Source organism: Marmota flaviventris, chromosome 8 (assembly GCF_047511675.1).
Source record: "Marmota flaviventris isolate mMarFla1 chromosome 8, mMarFla1.hap1, whole genome shotgun sequence".
In the NCBI taxonomy this organism is placed as follows: Eukaryota; Metazoa; Chordata; class Mammalia; order Rodentia; family Sciuridae; genus Marmota; species Marmota flaviventris.
The window spans coordinates 4042833-4061158 of NC_092505.1; the positions used below are offsets into that span (position 1 = coordinate 4042833).

The following is an 18326-nucleotide window of genomic DNA, read 5'->3' on the forward strand; positions in this document are numbered from 1 at the left end:
GCTTACCCCTGCCTAGAATGGCCCCTGCCTCAATGGCCACACTCTCACATGGTGCTCCTCTGCCCATACCTTCCCTCACACACTGACGGCTCACAAGCTCTGCGCTCCTGTGTAAGTGCAGAAGTTGTTTCACTTGACAATGCATAAGGTGACTCTCCTGTGGATACACAGAGGCTACGTAAGGGGGATTGTGTGATGGATTCCCCTGAAGTGAAACACGCACATACATACATGTGCATCTACACGTATACATGCATGTTCAGGTACACATCCAGACACAAGCACAGATGACGAATGTGCGTGTGTACACATACATGCACACACACATCCTGAAAGTGAGTCAGTCTTCTGGCTGGTTTGTTCCAGTATATTCTACATGCCGATTCATGTGGTGTCCCCACCCAGCCAGGCCCACTCTGGACCCACCGCTTACCTCTCTGCGTCAAAGTAGGTGTCTACGTAGGAATGGGGGGCACCTGCCACGGCGAAGTTACTGCTTCCAGTGTCGACGAGAATCTGTAGCTTTTATTTTTTTAAGGAGACAAAATAGAAAGTATCATAAGGCAAAAGCTTGAACTGACTGGGGAGGCGGTTGTAAACCGAATCAGACAGAGTCCACGAAGAGGCCTGCAGCAAGGAGCGGCCTCCTCAGGCACACACAGCCTTGGAAACAGCCCTGCAGCCGCTGCATCTCCCCCTAGGCCGCTGGGACTGGCTAACCAGGCCGAGCCTCCGCCAGCCCCCCGCCCCAGCTTGTGCCCTGGTTCCCTGGCTGGGAACACCTTCTTCCTGCCTTCCCAAATCTCTGGGAAAACCAGATCCAATGTGGCCCCCTTCTGCAGATGTCCCCTGCAGAGTGCCTGGGGACATCTGCCCCAGTCCTGCTTTTGTAGCTTGATTACAGTAGAATTTCTGTACAATAAAAATGCAAGATCTGAAATGCGTGTGAGACCATAGCCACACCACCCTGAAGGTGCCCAATCTCGCCTGAAATGCTCCGTGAGGGCTGCCACAGTATGTCCTCAAACCAAGATGCAGAACTTCTGTTGTCCCTGAAAGGTCCCCTTGGCGCCTCTTCCCCAGAAGCTGCCACGCACGTTGTTCTGACTTCTATTACCATGGAACGGCTTCAGGCGCTCCTGAAGGTTCTGTGAGGGCAACGGGGCGGTGCTGGGTTTGCTCCCTTGCTGGGGTCTTTGCTCTTGGAGTCTCCGCGGCGGAGGAGCGTTCCTCCACGTGCGCGGCAGTGGGTCTGCTTCTCTAGATGGGGCTGGCTGGTCTCCAGTTGAAGGCTGGTGTGGGTGAGGCTGCTGTGGACGCTCCTGGAAGTCTTTGGACAGATGCTTCCATTTCTCTTGGGTAAATACCCAGGACTAAACCTACTGGGTCACAGGGTCAAGATGCCTTTCTAGTGTTTTCTAAATAAACTGCTGAGTAGCTCTCCAACACAGACATACCAAGATGCACTCCCGTGGCAACGCGCCAGGGTCCACTCTGCTTATTTGCTCCATATCCTCCCCCAAATCTGGTGTTGGTGGCCTTTGTTTCTGCCACACCAGTGGAGATAGTGGCATCTTGCTGAGGCTTCCTGTACCTCCCCAGTTGACCAATGCTGCTGAACTGCTGCCCGTCCACGGTTTGGCCCATGTACCCCAGTCAACAATGGCACGAGGGGAGGAAGGGTGGGTTGCCCCTCTTTATGCCCAGCACTCTCCCAAGTGCAGACACATGGCCAGCTGTTTAGAGAGTGAACAAAGCCTCTAGAACACAGAGTAGGTAGATGAAGCCCAAAGGCTGAACATCAAGTTTAAACAGCTAGAGACAGGAAACAGAACAGGCAAGCTTCTGTCCAGCATTATCTCATGGACAGACTGCTGCCTTGGCCAATACCCTCAGTTTTGCTAAGTCTAGAACTTTCTATGCCCCCAACCCCCACTTATTCGACCCAGCCACAGAATTTGGCTCAGGTTCAACCCCTCCTCCTGGAAATTCCTCCTTCCCCTTGGACTCTGGAACTCCAACCTTCCTGAATTCCCCTCCTGCTTCTGCGACTCCCCATGCCCCTGCCGCTGGATGGAGTTGCCCAGGGCTCAGCCTGGCGTGGCTTCTGCCCTCTGGACTCACACCCTCGTGTCTGTAAAGGCCTCCTCTCGCCCCTGAGCCCCAAGCTCACAGCCAGCCCGTTCCTGGCCCGGGACTCCAGGCTTCACCGGCCCAACACCTGCATTTGGTGTTTCACGGCCTTCCGGTGCCGAAACCCCAACCTCACACCCTGAGTAGACGTTGTCAGGAAACAGGGTCTTCGCGGAGCTGGTCAAGTTAAGGTGGCAGCCCTAGGGTGGCCCATCCAGTCGGACTGCAGGGAGGGGAAGGCCCATGGAAAGACAGAAACATGCAAGAGCTGCATGTGACGATCGAGGCAGGGGTCAGGGTTGCACAGCCCCAGGACACCAGGGACTCACAGCCACCACCAGGAGCTGGAAGAGGCAGGGCAGGCTTCTCCAGGGCCTCAGAGGGAGCGAGGTCCAAAGGAGCACCAAGCAAATCTGCATTCATGGTTTCCCTTGGTAGCTGGGGGATTGCTTCCAGGACACCCTGCAGGTACCAAACTCCAAGGAAGCTCAAGTCCCATCTACAAAGTGGCAGAGTATCTGCATAGAACCCACACACATCCTCCTGCATATTCTAAATGCAGATTAAATGACTTATTAGACTACTTATCATACCCAGCAGGATGTGAATGCATGCAAAGAGTTGTTAAACTGCACCGTGTAGGGAACAACGACAGAACGTCTGCACATATTCAGTACTATTTTTTAAAATATTTTTGATCCCTGGTGGTTTGAATCCTTGGATGTGGAACCTAGAAATGCAAAGGGCTGAACTGAACTTGGAGTTTGGTGGAGAGGAACTGGTGGATGCTAAGAAATCATCTTATGCATTGAATCATCAATCAGAGGTTAAAACAAGTGGGTGCGCTGGACCTCATGGTGCACGCCTATAAATCCCAGTGGCTCAGGAGGCTGAGGCAAGAGGATCACAAGTTCCAGGCCAGACTTGGCAACTTAACGAAGCCCTGAGCAACTTAGTGAGACCCTGTCTCAAAATAAAAAATTAAAAGGTCTGGGGATGTAGCTCAGTGATTAAGCACCCGGAGGTTCAGTCCCCAGGACGAAATAAACAACAACAATAACAAAAACAAGTGAAGGAGACCCATCTGTAGCTCAGTCTCACTGAACAAATCCCTCCTGTAGGGCCAGGTTCCCTTTTCTTCCTGTTCATAAATACTAAATTTTTAGGGGCTGGGGATATAGCTCAGTTGTCTCCCATGGGCTTGACTCCCATGTACAAGGCCCTGGGTTCAATCCCCAGCACCACACACACACACACAACACACATACACACACACACACACACAGAGAGACAAGACTAAATTTTCAGAGGCTCACTTCCAGGCATGTCAGACTTGCTGGGCAGTTTTTAATCCCTTCATCTTTTAAGAGATGGTTGACCCCACACCCACCCAACCACACACATTTTTCTTAACCCTATCATTTCCTGTATCTCGGTTTCTATTTTAATGTTTCTTACTTTGTTGTTATTTTTTTAATCTTTACTTTAGAATTCCCTGGTTTTTAAGAATTCTTGTAGTTTGCAAGCTTTGTATCCATTTTAACTCGTTTTTTGTTGTCTTACAACTTTACCTGATGTCTTGATTTCACAACTTAGAATGGCTCTGTGGGCTCCCCACTCTGAGATCTGACAAAATTGGCACACAGCTAAGCCCAGTGACGGTGGGTGTTATAAGATAAGGAGGGACAGGGCATGCGCTGGCTCACACCCTGTTTGTTCTTCTGGGCAGCTCTGTTGACCATTTCACGCGGTGCATTTGAGAGCTCCTGCTTTTACCTGCCTGGGATTTTACCCTCCTCTGTCTGCCCGCCCTGTCTTCCTTGGCCCTCCTAGATGGCCGTGGATCTCTGTCCCAGGAGCCTCTCCACGGCTCACGCTGCTGTTTGCGCCCTCTCAAGGGTTGCTTGTGACAATCACCTTTCCCACCGCTGCTCAGTGGTCACAGGCAGACGCAGGCCCAAGCTGGCTCCCCCAGGTCCCTCGTGGGAACTTCTGCTGGGCGTCCTGTGGCCCCCCAAGATAGCCATCTTCTCTGGTCCCTTCCTGTTTGGGACCCAGCGCCAAGACTCTTACACTTGAAGAAGGGTTGCCTGGGCTCTACACGCCTGAGTCACGTGTTCCTCTGAACAGCACATAGATGTTTCTCTAGTACTTGAGGGAAACCTGAGCCTGTCTTGCTCTTTCCTTTTCTCCCTGGCACCTGGAGATGGCTTCCTTGGCCTCGCAGTTCCACGGTATCCGTCCGACTTCACACTGGTTGGCGGATTCAACTTTCCTGGACAAAGGGGCTCAACTTTCCCATTGGTCTTCTAGGGCTGCCGTAGCACATACCCCTGCCGGGGCATCATAAACAACACACGCCTATTCTCCCCAGGTTCTGGAGGGGAGAAGTCCAAACTCTAGGTGTCGGCAGGGCTGAGAGCCCCAGAAAGGCTCTAAGGGGAGTCCCTCCTGCCTCGTCTGACTTTCAGTTTGACCAGCAACCCCTGACATCCCGTTCACTCTGCGCTGACAGGTGCCGAGAATGGATGTGGACACCTGTCAGTGCGTCATACTGTCTGTCCGTCTTTGAGGTGGGCCTGTCTCTGAGCCTCCTCACTGCCTCAGAGCTGGCTTCCATGCCACATGTGTGGTCCATGCGGAAGAGTGAGGCCTGGGGTCTTACCATTGGAATGGGTTCCAACGCACCCTGTCTAGTGCCAAGGCTAGTGCCTGACCAGCAGACACCAGTAGGAGCTGACACGGACTGACACACCCACGTCACATGGCCCTGTGTCCTCCTCCTCCTGTCCACGTCCGTCCGAGTGTAAATGTTCCCTGGGGGCAAGACGAGCTTTGAAGCTGCTGGGTGAAGGGGTTTGGGAGGGTGAAGACCAACAGAGCCCTAGAACACTTGGGATCCCTTCCTGGGGCCAGTCCGGGAGTCCCAGCTTTCAAGAGGGCAATGTGCCTGCGAGGCAAGGGATGTCGCCACCCTCGAGGTTGACTCCTGCACACGGTTGCAGAGGTTTTTCTTGGTCATTAAAGCCACAGATGATAAAAGCTATGGGATCTTGAACAGGAGCAGCTATCCCCCAGGCCTGCTGTCAGTCTCAGAAGCATGCCACGTCACCCGCGTTTCCCGGGTCTCTCTGGCAACCTCGCACCCAGCAGCTGCAAGACACAGGCGAAATGCCAGCACGGCCCGGCCGCCCAGCGCCCGCGGGCTCTGCCAGGCAGGCGGGCATTCCATGTCCACACTGGCGGCTCCCACACCCCAGGCCTGGCTGAGGTGGCAGCAAGACTATTGTCCTCCATACAATAGTCCCAGTGCCCGGGAGCTTTCTGGGCAGACATTCCTCCCTGCTCTCCTGGGTCTGGAATTCCACCCCTGCCTCCCACCTCATAAACAGGCTTGTTGACACCGTCCTGGGCCTTGCTGCTCCTTTGCAGAGGCAGAGAACACAGCACAGAGACAGTCAGACTCAGGCGTGGGCTGCAGTGCTTCACACCGACCATCTCTTCTCATGGCCCAGGAGTTCAGGACAGTCACACCTCCTTGAGATTTCCTTAGAAGTCAGTTTTCAAGAGCATTCAGTCCAGAGCTGTGGCCATGTAAGCAGGCCACCAGGTGACAGGTCATTCTTACATATTCAATCTGAGGACAGAAGTCGCCCCAAATAAACAAAGCAGGCTCCAAGTCAGGAGTGGATGAAAATCCAGGGGCAGAAACCCCCGGAGGCCATTCCGCAGCATCAGAGGCAGACAGGTTAACACTATTTGTGCTCCCTGAGATGCAGCCCCACCTGTCCAAGGAGTTCAACGGCAAAGGGAAAAAAGACCATCAACGCCTACAAGTTTCCCAGGATGCACTGAAGTACCTGGCGCTCCAAAACTCAGCCTGTGGGCTTCTTCCAGACCCCTCATCCCGCACAACTCAGAAATACAGTCTGCGGCTGTCTTTACGTGGACTGACACACTCACGTCACATGGCCCTGTGTCCTCCTCCTCCTATCCATGTCCCAGGGATTTCTAAAATCACAACCGGCATCTTTGGGTTCACTTCATGTGCATGCACTCCTACTGTACGCACACTTGTGCGCACACCAGCCCAGCTCTAGACTACATCATTCAGACTCCTAAAAGGATACCGAAGTCACAAATTCAGAAAACGCTTTCACACATTCAAAGCGTGACCTAACCTGACTCAGAAGCATGTAGGACATCATGGCATGGGTACTTTATAACCAAGAAAACCAGCAACCGGGAGAGGTGGGAAGGTCCAGCAAGATCTGAGGCCTTGCCTCCTGCCTGCTACTCTCCCACAGTGTGCAGCTTCTGCAGAGTCCAGTGCTCCACTTCCTCCTGACACAGTGGCCCACGGGGAAACCCGCCTCCACCAGAGATGGGTCTGTTGTTCCCATCCTCGTTGACTTTTTTTTGGTGGGGAAGGGAGGGGTACCAGGGATTGAACTCAGGGGCACTTGACCACTGAGCCCCATCCCCAGCCCTATTTTGTATTTTACTTAGAGACAGGGTCTCACGGAGCTGCTTAGCGTCTCCCTGTTGCTGAGGCTGGCTTTGAACTCATGATCCTCCTGCCTCAGCCTCTGGGATTAACAGGCTCATTGACTTTTCATTCCTTCAATCCCAGCAGGCTCAGAGGGCCTCTGCAGGCAGGGCTGGGTCCTTCCTGTGCAGGGCCCTGGACAGGGAGTCAGAGCAGCAACAGGGTGTGTATGTGTGTGTGCACGCTGGGGGCGGGGCCGGGTGTCCCAAGATCCAGAGGAAAAAAACAACTTTCCCCAGGCACTTGACCTCTGAAGCTGTGATCCAGACAGATTAGGAAGGCAGAACTGCAAGAATTGAGCAAACTCACTTTTTTGTCAACGTCTTAGAAGCAGCAAAATCCAAAGCAAGCTCCCTCCAGCCACTACTCTCTTTCCCGTGACCGCCAAGCACCCACCATGGGCCACCATGGGTCTCAACCTCTCCCTTCCCTTTTGGTCAGCAACCTGCCAAGATGGAGCTTCCAACATACCCTCCAGGGCCGACCAAGCTCACCAGCAACCTTGGGTACCCTTATCCCATGGTCGTCTGGTCTGATGGAGGCCCTGGTGTTCTGTGACTTCAGAAGTACTGCTGTCCTGTTTTCCCTCCTTCTCTGTCACAGGGACTTCTTCCCCTGCCTTAAGTGGAGAGGGTTCCAGAGGATTCCATACCCCGGGGCCTACACACCATTACCACGCTGGAGCCCAACTTCTCCAATGACAGTCCCTGCACAGGGTGCCCTCTGTGACAGCAGGATGCACATATGGGCATCTCTCTATCCCAGTGCTTTGGACAGTGCCAGGGCCTAGTAGGTACTCAGTAGAGTTGTTGAGTGACTCCGTGAAAGTCAGGGCTGAGAGCCTTCCAGGGAGGGAGACAGCAGGGGGTGCGTACAGCAGGCAAAGGAAGGCTGTCAATCCACTTGTAAAGCAATCTGCAGGAGCACCTTCCAGGTATGGGCAACATCGGAGAGGGTGGAAGACCTTGGATGGCTTACTCTAGAGGACCAGAAGGAAGACGTGGAGGAATCCTGCCCCACAATAGCAATCTGTCATTGTGGTACTTACTTCTCTAATGTGCTCCCCGAATGAGATACATAATCAGGAGGCAGAGCCGACCATCACGCACATGGTATGGCGGGTGGGCCCTGGATGGGTCACACGCACAACATTCCTCCTACGTCTCAAGCCCCTAGAACCCGGTCTGCCCTGTGTCTCAAGAATTCCACCTCTGCTTCCTGAGCAGGAGGGCTGGATGCACACATGCCTTGGGGTCAAACCATGTCCTGCTACCTGGAGCCCGTGCAGGGGAGGTCCCCCTCACCTCCTCCAGGAAGAGGGTGAAGAGGGTGAAGATGTGCAGTTTTAGACACCCAGGTGGAAATATACAGTCAATAAAATTCAGTTGTTGGTGACCACTGGTGCAAACTCACAACATCCCAAGGGACATAAATCTCCAGCCAAGGAAATTGGGCTTATCGCGGAGCAATCTGAATCTAAGGGATTCTTCAGGAAGGTTCCTTTAGGGATGTGCTTGGGCACATGCCTGGCCCTGCTAGATAGAGCTTACTCAGCTTTACAAAGGCATGTACTAGGGGCCTTTTTGCTTCTTTTTATACAATTATAAACACCTTGTCTGAGTCTGGGTTTTGCTGCTACTACAGACTGGGAGAATTACAAGCAAGGGGATTATTTGATGGACATGGCTGTGGAGGCTGAAGTCCTGGATGGAAGGGCCGCATCTGGTGAGGGCCGTCTTGCTGGGTCACAATCTGGTGGGGCTTCACACAGCAAGAGAACCCAGCTGCCAGCTAAGTACCTCTGCCCTGGCCGGAATCCATCCCAAGCCCAGTCCTCCACACCTCGGCACCTCTGGGAGACCCGCCTCCCAACACCATCGTGAGCTTTAGCAGGAACGATCGTTCCCAACACGTCTCTCACCCTTTCTGCCAGGATGAGGGCTCAGGACAAGGCACACATAGTGCCCGTCTCTGTGACCGGACAGAGTCCCACGTCCCACAGGCAGCCTCCAAGAGGAAGGTGATCCACACGTTCCTGATTTTTGGCACCCCTGAATTCTTTCATTGTCCCTAATTCCTCCAAGTTGCCATCTCTTCCCTCAGTGAGCTTTGAGGGCAAAGCCTTTTCCTTAGTCCATTTTGGATGGTCCCCCAAGTCAAAGGGATGGACCCCTTCGACTAATAGGAATTCACTCATCTCTTGTTCCTTCAGATGCGAAGTATTATGGTTTGGAGGTGATATGTCCCCCAAGAGATCCTTTGTCAATGCAGGAAAGTTCAGAGGTGAAATGACTGTATTGGGAGAGCCATGACCTAATCAGTCCATCCTAGTGTGAATGGGCTGACCAGGGTGGTCACTGTAGCAGGTGGGCGTGGCTGGAGGACTGGTGGCTGGAGGGGTGGTGGCTGGGGGGTGCTCTGGAAGGCTGCATCTTCTGAGGGCCCTTTTCCCCTCTCTCTCTGGCTGCTTCCGGACCCCACCATAACGGGAGCGGCTTCCGCCTCTGGGCCCTTCCCCCCGCAACGTGCTGCCTCACCTCGGACCCAGAGCTACAGACTACGAACTCTGAAATCATGACCCCAAACAAACCTTTGCACTTTTCAGTTGTTCTGTTAGGTATTTTGGTCACAGAAATGAAAAGCTGGCTAAAACAGGGGGTCTACAGGGGCTGCACTGGGAGCAGAGGGGACACAGGTAAAGAAAGCCAGCTTGTCACCTCCTGATGAGTGTGTGTGCAAAGAGGGCTTTCGGTTTTCGACAATCGGCTAACCTTAGTTAACTTCCCAGTTGCTACCCAGATAATTGCAGGCCCACGTCCTGAACTCCCAGCACAACCCAAGTCAGAAGCAAGAAGAGGCAGAGGTCATGGCACCCCATCTTCCTTCACACTCACCCCAACCTTGGCATCTTATCTGCGGCAGGACCGAGCCTGTCCAGCACCCAGGGCAGGCCTGGAGTGGCCAGGGGTGAATGCTCCTGGGAGCAGCCTTCAGCCCAAAGCAGACTTCTGGTGCAGGGGGACCTTCCTCAGGCAGGCAGCACCCAGGGTGCCCTGTGTGGTCTCCTGAAATCCCTGGTGGTGCCGGCTGCACAACCCACTCCTCCCTGCCTCCCTGCCCACCCCTGGGGTGGAGAAAAGCGAGAGCCTTAGGTCTGGCCATGGTCTGAGGGTGTGTGCCCACCTCACCCCAGCTGGCTAGCTTCAGCAGTGGGCCCCTGGGAGGTGATTGGGTCACGAGGGCCACACCTGACAAAGGTGCCCAGAGAGCTCTCCCCTGCCACCTGAGGACACAGTGAGAAGAGAGGGTATCATTTCTGTGAACCAGGAAGCAGCCTTCTCCAGAAGGCTGGCAGAAGGCTTCTGGGTAATTTGCCGTAGCACTTCTGAATGAGCTGATATGCTCCCCGAAGACCAGGTGTCACCTCACTCAGAGTCCCCGGCGGAAACAGGCAGACAGTAGTCCGGAAGCCAGGAGCCTCCCAGGGCCAAGAACTCTCATGAGCTGCAGAAACCTGCACATGGCCTGCACCTGTGTCCCAGGTCCTCCTAATCTCCAGCTGACACACTGAGCAATGGCCCTAAAGACAGTTGCTGATCGCTGCAACAGGTGAAGTGTGGCATAAGGGACAAGCCAGGTGACTCAGCTGGTTGGTGATCAGCCTGGGATTCTCAGACACCACTCTTTTTCAGCCGGTTAATAGATAGGAAAAGTGGCAGATAATTTAAATAATGGCTCATTTAACACCACGGTTCCTAATTGCATTAGCGGCCCATCTGCTGGAGGCAGGCTGCAGGCCCAGCCCACGGCAGCCAGCGCCTTCCGCCCGCCACACGGGCTGTTTGCCCACAGTCCCTACACGTGACAGTCGGCACTGACTTCCTTCATTGGGTTCTTTCAACACCCGGTTCCAGAAATGAGTCTCATTGACTTAAGCACATTGAAGAAAGCAAAAGCTAATTGCCACATGCCATTTCTCCCTAATCTAAAATTAAGGTTGTTTTTTATCAAGGAGGGGAAAAGATCATTTTCAAGAGCCCCACTTAACATGAACAGCTGTCCCAGAACTGGGCTGCAAGGAGGCTGACGCACTTGATTCCGGTTGGCCGTGCGAGCACGTGCAGGCTCGTATGTGGCCTCCCACTGCAGCGGGGCTCCTCCAGAAAAACACGCGCTGGGAGACACAGGGTCCCAGCTGCTCTGGGGAAAACCACAACCCCCAAGTGGATGCAGAGAGGGACGCAGGCTCAGCTGTGGACTCTGAAACGCGGTCACAGCTTGCCGCTGGGTGCCCAGCATGGGCAGATGCAGACTGGCTGCAGAAGTTGAGGTTGAGTGCAGGGGCATTTAGGGTGCAGGAGATGCCTCCGCCAAGAACCTCCAAGGTCACTCAAAGCCAAAACCAAACCCAGCTCAGAATCCTCTGGGAGCCCTGCTACCCTGACGTTGGGACCCTTCCCAGGTGAGAGGAGAATTATGGAGCAGGGGAAGAAGACCCTCTGAGTTTGCAAACTTTTCAAACAATTCATCTTGGTCAATGAAAGTGTAAATGACAAATCACTAAGGTGGAGGGGGGCAGTGTGGATTTTTATCCCAATCCTGAAGCTAATGCTCTTAAGTATGCTGGCAACATGTCCGTTCATGGGATTCATAAGATGACACATTCAAGTTCATTTTCTAGCTCTGGTCCTGGGATATAGCCTGCTAACACTCGCTAAAGAAAGCAGGGTTGTGTGCAAAAACACTGGATTTTTGGTTATGCTAGCTGAATTCAAACCCAGGCTCAATCTGCAGTTGGCTGTGCAACCTTTGAGGTTTATACACCCTACCTGAGTCTGAGTGCTCTCCTGTCACCTGGGTTCATGGTTGTTGCTCTGAGCAGCACCTGAAACCATATATGTATCATGTCCCTAGAAATCACCTGGCATATGAGGTTTCAATTACTCAAAGAAGGGCAGGTGAGGATGTCTTCCCAGACTGATCTCCTAAATGTCTCATTGCTAAACCCAACCTGGGCCAGAGTGTTGTCAGCCCTTCATTCTTCCTCTCCCTGCCACTAGTCTGGACTCAGTGGGAAGGGTGCGCACAGCACTGCGGACTGGGCACAGGACACTCGGTGGCCCTGCCACCACCTGGTCCTCATGCAGGTGATGCTGGGATGGACGCGTGACCTGGGGGAACAGCTGGGGGTGACCACAGCAGAGTTCCGTCCAGGAGGGTCCAACTGAAGGGCCACACAGACCGCCGTCTCGATGTCTGTTTTCAGCCCTGTCTCAGCCAGCGCCCACAGGGTCCCCTGGTGCCCAAGTTCCTCTGATCCCTTTCCCTCAGCCCCCATCTCTGAGAGCCTGTGTGTCCTGACTACCCTGATCACAGTGCCTTTGTGGAAGCCTCGCCTCCCACTGCTTCCTGGGTGACCCTGGCAGCTTCCACAAAGGTGAAGATGAATGCATGGGTGGGTGGAGGGGTGGGTGGACGGGTGGATGGATGGGTGGATGGATAGATGGGGTGGATGGGTGGGTGGATAGATGGGTGGATGGATGGATGGATGGATGGGTGGATGGGTAGGTGGATGGATGGATGGGTAGATAGATGGGTGGGTGGATGGGTGGGTGGGTGGGTGGATGGGTAGATGATGGATGGGTGGGTGGATGGATGGGTGGGTGGGTAGATGGATGGGAGGGTAGATAGATGGATAGATGGGTGGGTGGATGGATAGATGGGTGGATAGGTGGATGGATGGATAGATGGGTGGATGGATGGGTGGGTGAATGGATGATAGATGGGTGGGTGGATGGATAGATGGGTGGATGGATGGATGAATGGGTGGGTGAATGGATGAATAGATGGGGAGTGGGTGGATGGATGGATGGATAGATGGGTGGATGGATGGGTGGGTGGATGGATGGGTGGGTGGATGGATGAATGGGTGGATGGGTAGATGAATGATGGGTGGATGGGTGGATGAATGAATGGATGGGTGGATGAATGAATGGATGGGTAGATGAATGAATGGATGGGTGAATGGGTGGATGAATGAATGGATGGGTGGATGGGTGGATGAATGAATGGATGGGTGGATGGGTGGATGAATGAATGGATGGGTGGATGGGTGGATGAATGAATGGATGGGTGGATGGGTGGATGAATGAATGGATGGGTGGATGGGTGGAGGAATGTGAGGATATCAACATCACTGAACCCATTTTGCCCAGGACACTCAAGTCCAGGTAGTTGGAACTCTCTGGCCTGGGGTTTCTCAGGGCAGGATCCCCTCCTGGGTTTGGTGAGTTCTGGGCCTCACAACAACAGCTTCTGCGGCAGCCCTCTCTCCCCTTTGGTTGCCACCGCAGCGTGTGAACTAGGCAGAGGATGAAGTCGTGGAAGTGTGAGTGGAGCAAAGCCCCGTCCTTTTCTCCCTCTGGCACCGGTGCCCCCACTGTGGCCTTGCCGCCTCCCATGCCGCTGTACCCTCCTCCACTGTGGCCACAGCAGTGCCCAGCCCCGCAGCTCTCCTCTGGGAGCGGGGAGTGATGCCTAATGCTGAGGATGATGAAGACGTCCCACACAGACTATGGGGACAGCCGCACAACTCTTTGTTCATACGAAAAGCCACCAGGCTGTGCCCTTCAGTGAATTCCCAGTGATATGTGAACTTTATCTCAAGCTTTAAAATAAATTTTAAAAACAAAAATTAGGGCTGGGGCGGTAGCTCAGTGGTTAAGCGCTTGCCTGGCACGGGTGAGGCGCTGGGTTCGATCCTCAGTACCACATAAAAATAAATAAATAAAATAAAGGTATTGTGTTCATCTACAACTAAAAATATTTAAAGGAAAAAAAATAAATTACACACACAAACCCCAAAAACCTCCTTATTGTCTCTGCTGAACGAGGGGCACCGGGGTGGCCTGTGATGGCTTCCCTCCCGGGAGCGCAGTCATTTCCCGCCCTCCCGAGAAGGCAAGAGCCTCAGAGTCACTAGGGCTTTAAATACCTCTCCACCCTGAGAAAGCACAAGAGATGCACCCTGCATGTGCCACCCAGTTCCTCCAAGAGTGGGTAGACACACCGAGGGGTGGGGAGAAAGAGAAAGCAAGCCCTAAGCCACCCCCCTTAAAAGCTGTGGCTTCTTCTGGGCACACTGGCACACACCTGTAATTCCAGCAGCTAGGGAGGCTGAGATAGGAGGCTCACAAGTTCAAAGCCAGACTTAGCCACTTAGAGAGGCCCTAAGCAACTCAGCAAGACTCTGTCTCTAAATAAAATATATTAAAAAAATGGACCGGGGATGTGGCTTAGTTATTAAGCACCTCTGGGTCAATCCCTGATACTAAAACCCGAAACAAAACACACACCTGTGCTTCCCAGGCCTCTGTCTCCTCCTTCTGTGTGGTGTGCTTCACTGATATCCCCAGGCCCCCTCATCCACACAGGCTGCGGAGAATGAGGCTGACAGCCATGTGCAAGTCCTCCTCGGCACCAGACCAGCCCCCGGGTGCCCCAGGGTCGGGACTGTGGTGCCAGGCTGCCAGGCCAGTGACCAGCAGAGCAGGGGTAGAACCAGACACAGGGGCCCTCTCACCTTCTCACCAGAGCCCACAGAACCATTTGCACAACTGAGGAGCTGTCCCACCTGGGGAGTGTCTCACCTGGGGAGGTATCTAACCCAGGGAGCTGTCCCACCTGAGCAGCTATAGCACCTGGGGGGCTGTCCCACCTGAGCATCTGTCCCACCTGGGGAGCTGTCCCACCTGGGGAGCTGTCCCACCTGGGAAGTGTCCTACCTGGGGAGCTGTCCCACCTGAGGAGCTGTCCCACCTGAGTGGGTGTCCCACCTGGGGAGCTGTACCACCTGGGGAGTATCCCACCTGGGGAGTGTCCCACCTGGGGAGCTGTCCCACCTGAGCATCTGTCCCACCTGGGGAGCTGTCCCACCTGGGGAGGTGTCCCACCTGAGGAGCTGTCCCACCTGGGGAGCTGTCCCACCTGGGGAAGTGTTCCACCTGAGCATCTGTCCCACCTGGGGAGCTGTCCCACCTGGGGAGCTGTCCCACCTGGGGAGCTGTCCCACCTGAGCAGCTGTACCACCTGAGGAGCTGTCCCACCTGGGGAGTATCCCACCTGGGGAGCGTCCCACCTGGGGAGCTGTCCCACCTGGGGAGCTGTCCCACCTGGAGAGCTGACCCACCTGAGTGGGTGTCCCACCTGAGCAGCTGTCTGCACATGCGGCATCATCCTCGGGGCTTGGTTCCCTCCGAGTCTGGACATGGAAAGACTAAGCGGGAAGCGAGGCTGAAAGCTGCCTCCTGTTTTTAGTTTCCACAGGCGGGAGCCCCAGGTCAGGAGGAGCAGGATCATTACCGCATGACAGGTGGGCTGGAGACGTCCACTGCTTGGCCAGCATTCTCAGGGGAGACCAGGAAGCAGCGGGTGGAGAGGAGGAGAACAAGCAGCATTCTCTCCATGCAGGACGCCAGGCTCCTGCAGACCCGCCAGGCTGTGGAGTTTCCGGAAGCCTCTGAGCTTCCAGTCTGCCTCTGGGCAGGATGTGGGCCCGCTGATTACAGTCACGTGCGAGTGTCGCAGGCTGGACTTCATTCATTTATTCCAGAAAGACAAGGCTCCTTTTCCCAAGGAAAGGACAGGCCCCACTAAACCACGTCAGATAAAGCAGGCGTTAAGAAGAAGCCTGGTCCCCATGGCTGGGCAGTGACAGAAGGACATGGAAGCCTTTCTACCAGCCTCCTCCTACCCAGGGACAGCTGAAGCCCTGGGGCCCCGAGAGCCTGTCCTGCGTTTTCAGGGCTTGGGGAACCTAGTGGGCACCTAGGACACAGCTCTGCCTGCACATCTCCCAGGGCCCCCAGGATTCCCCTCAGGCGTAAGTCTAAGTCTTCACTCCCCCCAAATCTCTGGAGCGTCACTAAATGTCCCCCTTTGTCAAGAGCTGGAAACTGGTTGAGAAGCCACATCAGACCTGAACTTTCAGTAAAAGGACATGGTCAACTTCACCCTGGTTCCCCAAATTCCAATGTTGCCAATGTTTTTAGTGAGAGTCAGAGAGAGAGAGAGAGAGAGAGAGAGAGAGAGAGAGAGAGAAAGAGAAAGAGAGAAGGGTGGGGGAGGGGGAGGGGAGAGGGGGAGGGAAAGGGGGGGAGGGAAAGGGGGAGAGGGAGAGGGAGAGGAGCCAGGGGAGGGGGAGGGGGAGGGAGAGAAAGCACACTTACCTGCTGTGGCAACAGGAGAGACTTCAGGTCACTGTTGTGCACTGGTCACTCGCCCCTATTCTAAGTATTAGGTGTCCTTTATTACTTTTTTTAATTGCTGTAAAATACGCACCACAAAACTTACCATCTTAACCACTTTAAATGCACAGTTCAGCCTCCTTCAGCCATTTGGTGTGTGGCGGCCACCTCACCTGCAGAGCTCTTCTGACCTAGCGGAGCTGAAGCTCTACACTACGGCCTGCCCCCGCCCCCACCAGCAACTGTCCCTCAGTTGACTACTCGAGGGACCTTGTGTAAGTGGAGTCGTGCAGGAGTGGCCTCTGTGGCTGGTCTCTGTCACTGGCACCGTGCTTCCAGGGCTCACCCACGTGGTAGCCTGTGAGGGTGGGATTTCCCTCTTGAGGTTCAATTCCACTGCATGTTGCTATGGCCTGGGTGTCTCTGTCCCCACAGAGGTGGAATCCTCACCCCTAAACTGATGGTATAAAGAAGTGGGCCACAAATAATGGGATTATTGGTTTTATAAAAAGACCCAAAGAGCTTTCGTGAGGTGCAACAAGAAGTCTGCAGCCTACACCCCTGGGAAAGTGCTCTCTGAGACTTGACCACACTGGCATCTTGACCTTGGACTTGCAGGCTCCAGAAGAGTGAGAAATGCATTCATACTCTTTATAAGCCACACAGTCTAACAGCTGTTACAGCAGCTGAACTAAGACATATACACATCTTGTTACTCAATTGTCGGTGAGTGGACACTTGGGCTGCTCCCACCTATCTGCTATTGTGAAGCATGATGTGAACATGAGTGTGCAAATAGCTGTTTGAGACTAGACTCTCCTTTTGATTCTTTAAGGGAAATTCGTTTTTCAATGAATACTTAGCAGCCGCCAGGTGCCAGGTCACAGGGATGAAGGGAATTTGCTTTTTCCTGGCTTCCCTGCCTCTCTTTTCATGACAGGTGTCCATCCCTGTTGCTCTGACTGTGGGACAGTGGGGGACAAAGCACAGTTCACACAGGGTCTATCCACGATTGGGGAGTTGAACTTCTAAGCTCTCTCCTCGGCCACTCAACACCCGTGAAACAGTTAACAATCTGTGTTCATGAAGGTATTCTCAAGGCACCATCACCAATCTGAATACAATGTAAAACACAAAAGTGGTAGGGGGTAAATGGAGAGGTGGGCTGCCAATCAACCATCCATTATTCTGAATTATGCACAAAGATGAGTGGATAATGACCTCGCTGTATTTAAAAATGGCCGGCTGAATGGCCTTGCAAGGAGAGCCCTGGGAGTTGATTTTATCTATGAAAATACATTCTCAACTACTGACTATGATTAAGTGCACGGAAAACAGGAGATGGATGTAAGCTCTCAGGGTCACAGAGGCAGGGGCACCTCTTAGCAGCTCGGGGATTACACAGTGTGCTAATGGCCATGGCTGTAACCCAGAGCCACCACCATTCACCCCCACGTGGATGCCGGGACCGCCTTTCAGTGAAACCTTAAGATCTGAAACGTCATCTCCCATCTGACATGCTCCTCACCCCTCTGCTCAGCCCCACCTGGAACGTGTCACACAGAAAGGCTGCTGTCTGTCCCCTTCTCTAATTCCAGACCAGCCACTTAAGAAGCAGGTTATTTCCAAGCAGTTCATAAGAGGCTTTGATGTTTTTTTTTTCTTGTTAAATCCACAAGAAAAAAAAAAGTATTTTAATGGGCATATGGCAATCAAAGACACCACTCTCTACCAGAAAGATCTGTTAAAGGCCTTCCCAGTAAATTCTTTTCAGGAAAAACATTAAGTCTCTGCGCACTTTTGCATTTTTACAATGTCCGATACTTTGAAAGGACGCAGACCTTGGAGAGAATGAAAGAAATAGCCCTCTTTTGTGTCTCAGCCAGTGCAATACAGATGTTTTCCTAACCACAGTAAAAAACAGTCACATGGACTTCTTCCAGAACATTCTAGAAATAGAAGAAACCCAGAAATCTCCACAGACCCTCAAACACAGGTGAGAACCCTGTGTGCCAAGTGTCATGTGTCTGACGGGCAGCGGTACCACAGATCCTGCCCCTCTCCTTGGGCCTGGGCACCTTTGCCCACTAGCACAGCAGATCCCCAATTCCGTCTTCTCTGCAGCGTTGATGGTCCCTCCTCTGCCAGGATCGTGCCCACCCACTTGCAGAGAGCATGTTATATCCCCTTAGGAAGGGATCAGGGCAAACTCCACCCACACTTGTCTTCCATTGTAGAAAAACCCCTGGAAACAGCCCACAGGGCTCCCAGCTTCCAAATCCTCTGTCCACTTTCACTGGAGCCCACCACCCCACAAAAATGGCTCTTCTCTCCCTCACGTGCCAAAGCTTACCGCCAGGCCCCCTCTCCCTGGTCATCATGGTTGGTTCATGACCCGC

General features: G+C 53.6%; 1 protein-coding gene across 3 annotated transcripts in view; it reads right to left on the reverse strand.

Moving 5' to 3' along the window:
* Window positions 1-18326, reverse strand: part of Bace2 (beta-secretase 2) — a 99272-nt gene that overhangs the window by 59787 nt on the left and 21159 nt on the right. For all 3 annotated transcript variants that reach the window (XR_011708283.1, XR_011708284.1, XM_027929198.3), the window contains exon 2: window positions 434-522. Coding sequence is in view for 1 of the 3 variants with exons in the window: in XM_027929198.3 (XP_027784999.1) it covers window positions 434-522 (89 nt within the window). In the remaining 2 variants the exon portion in view is untranslated. The remainder of the gene's footprint in view (window positions 1-433; window positions 523-18326) is intronic.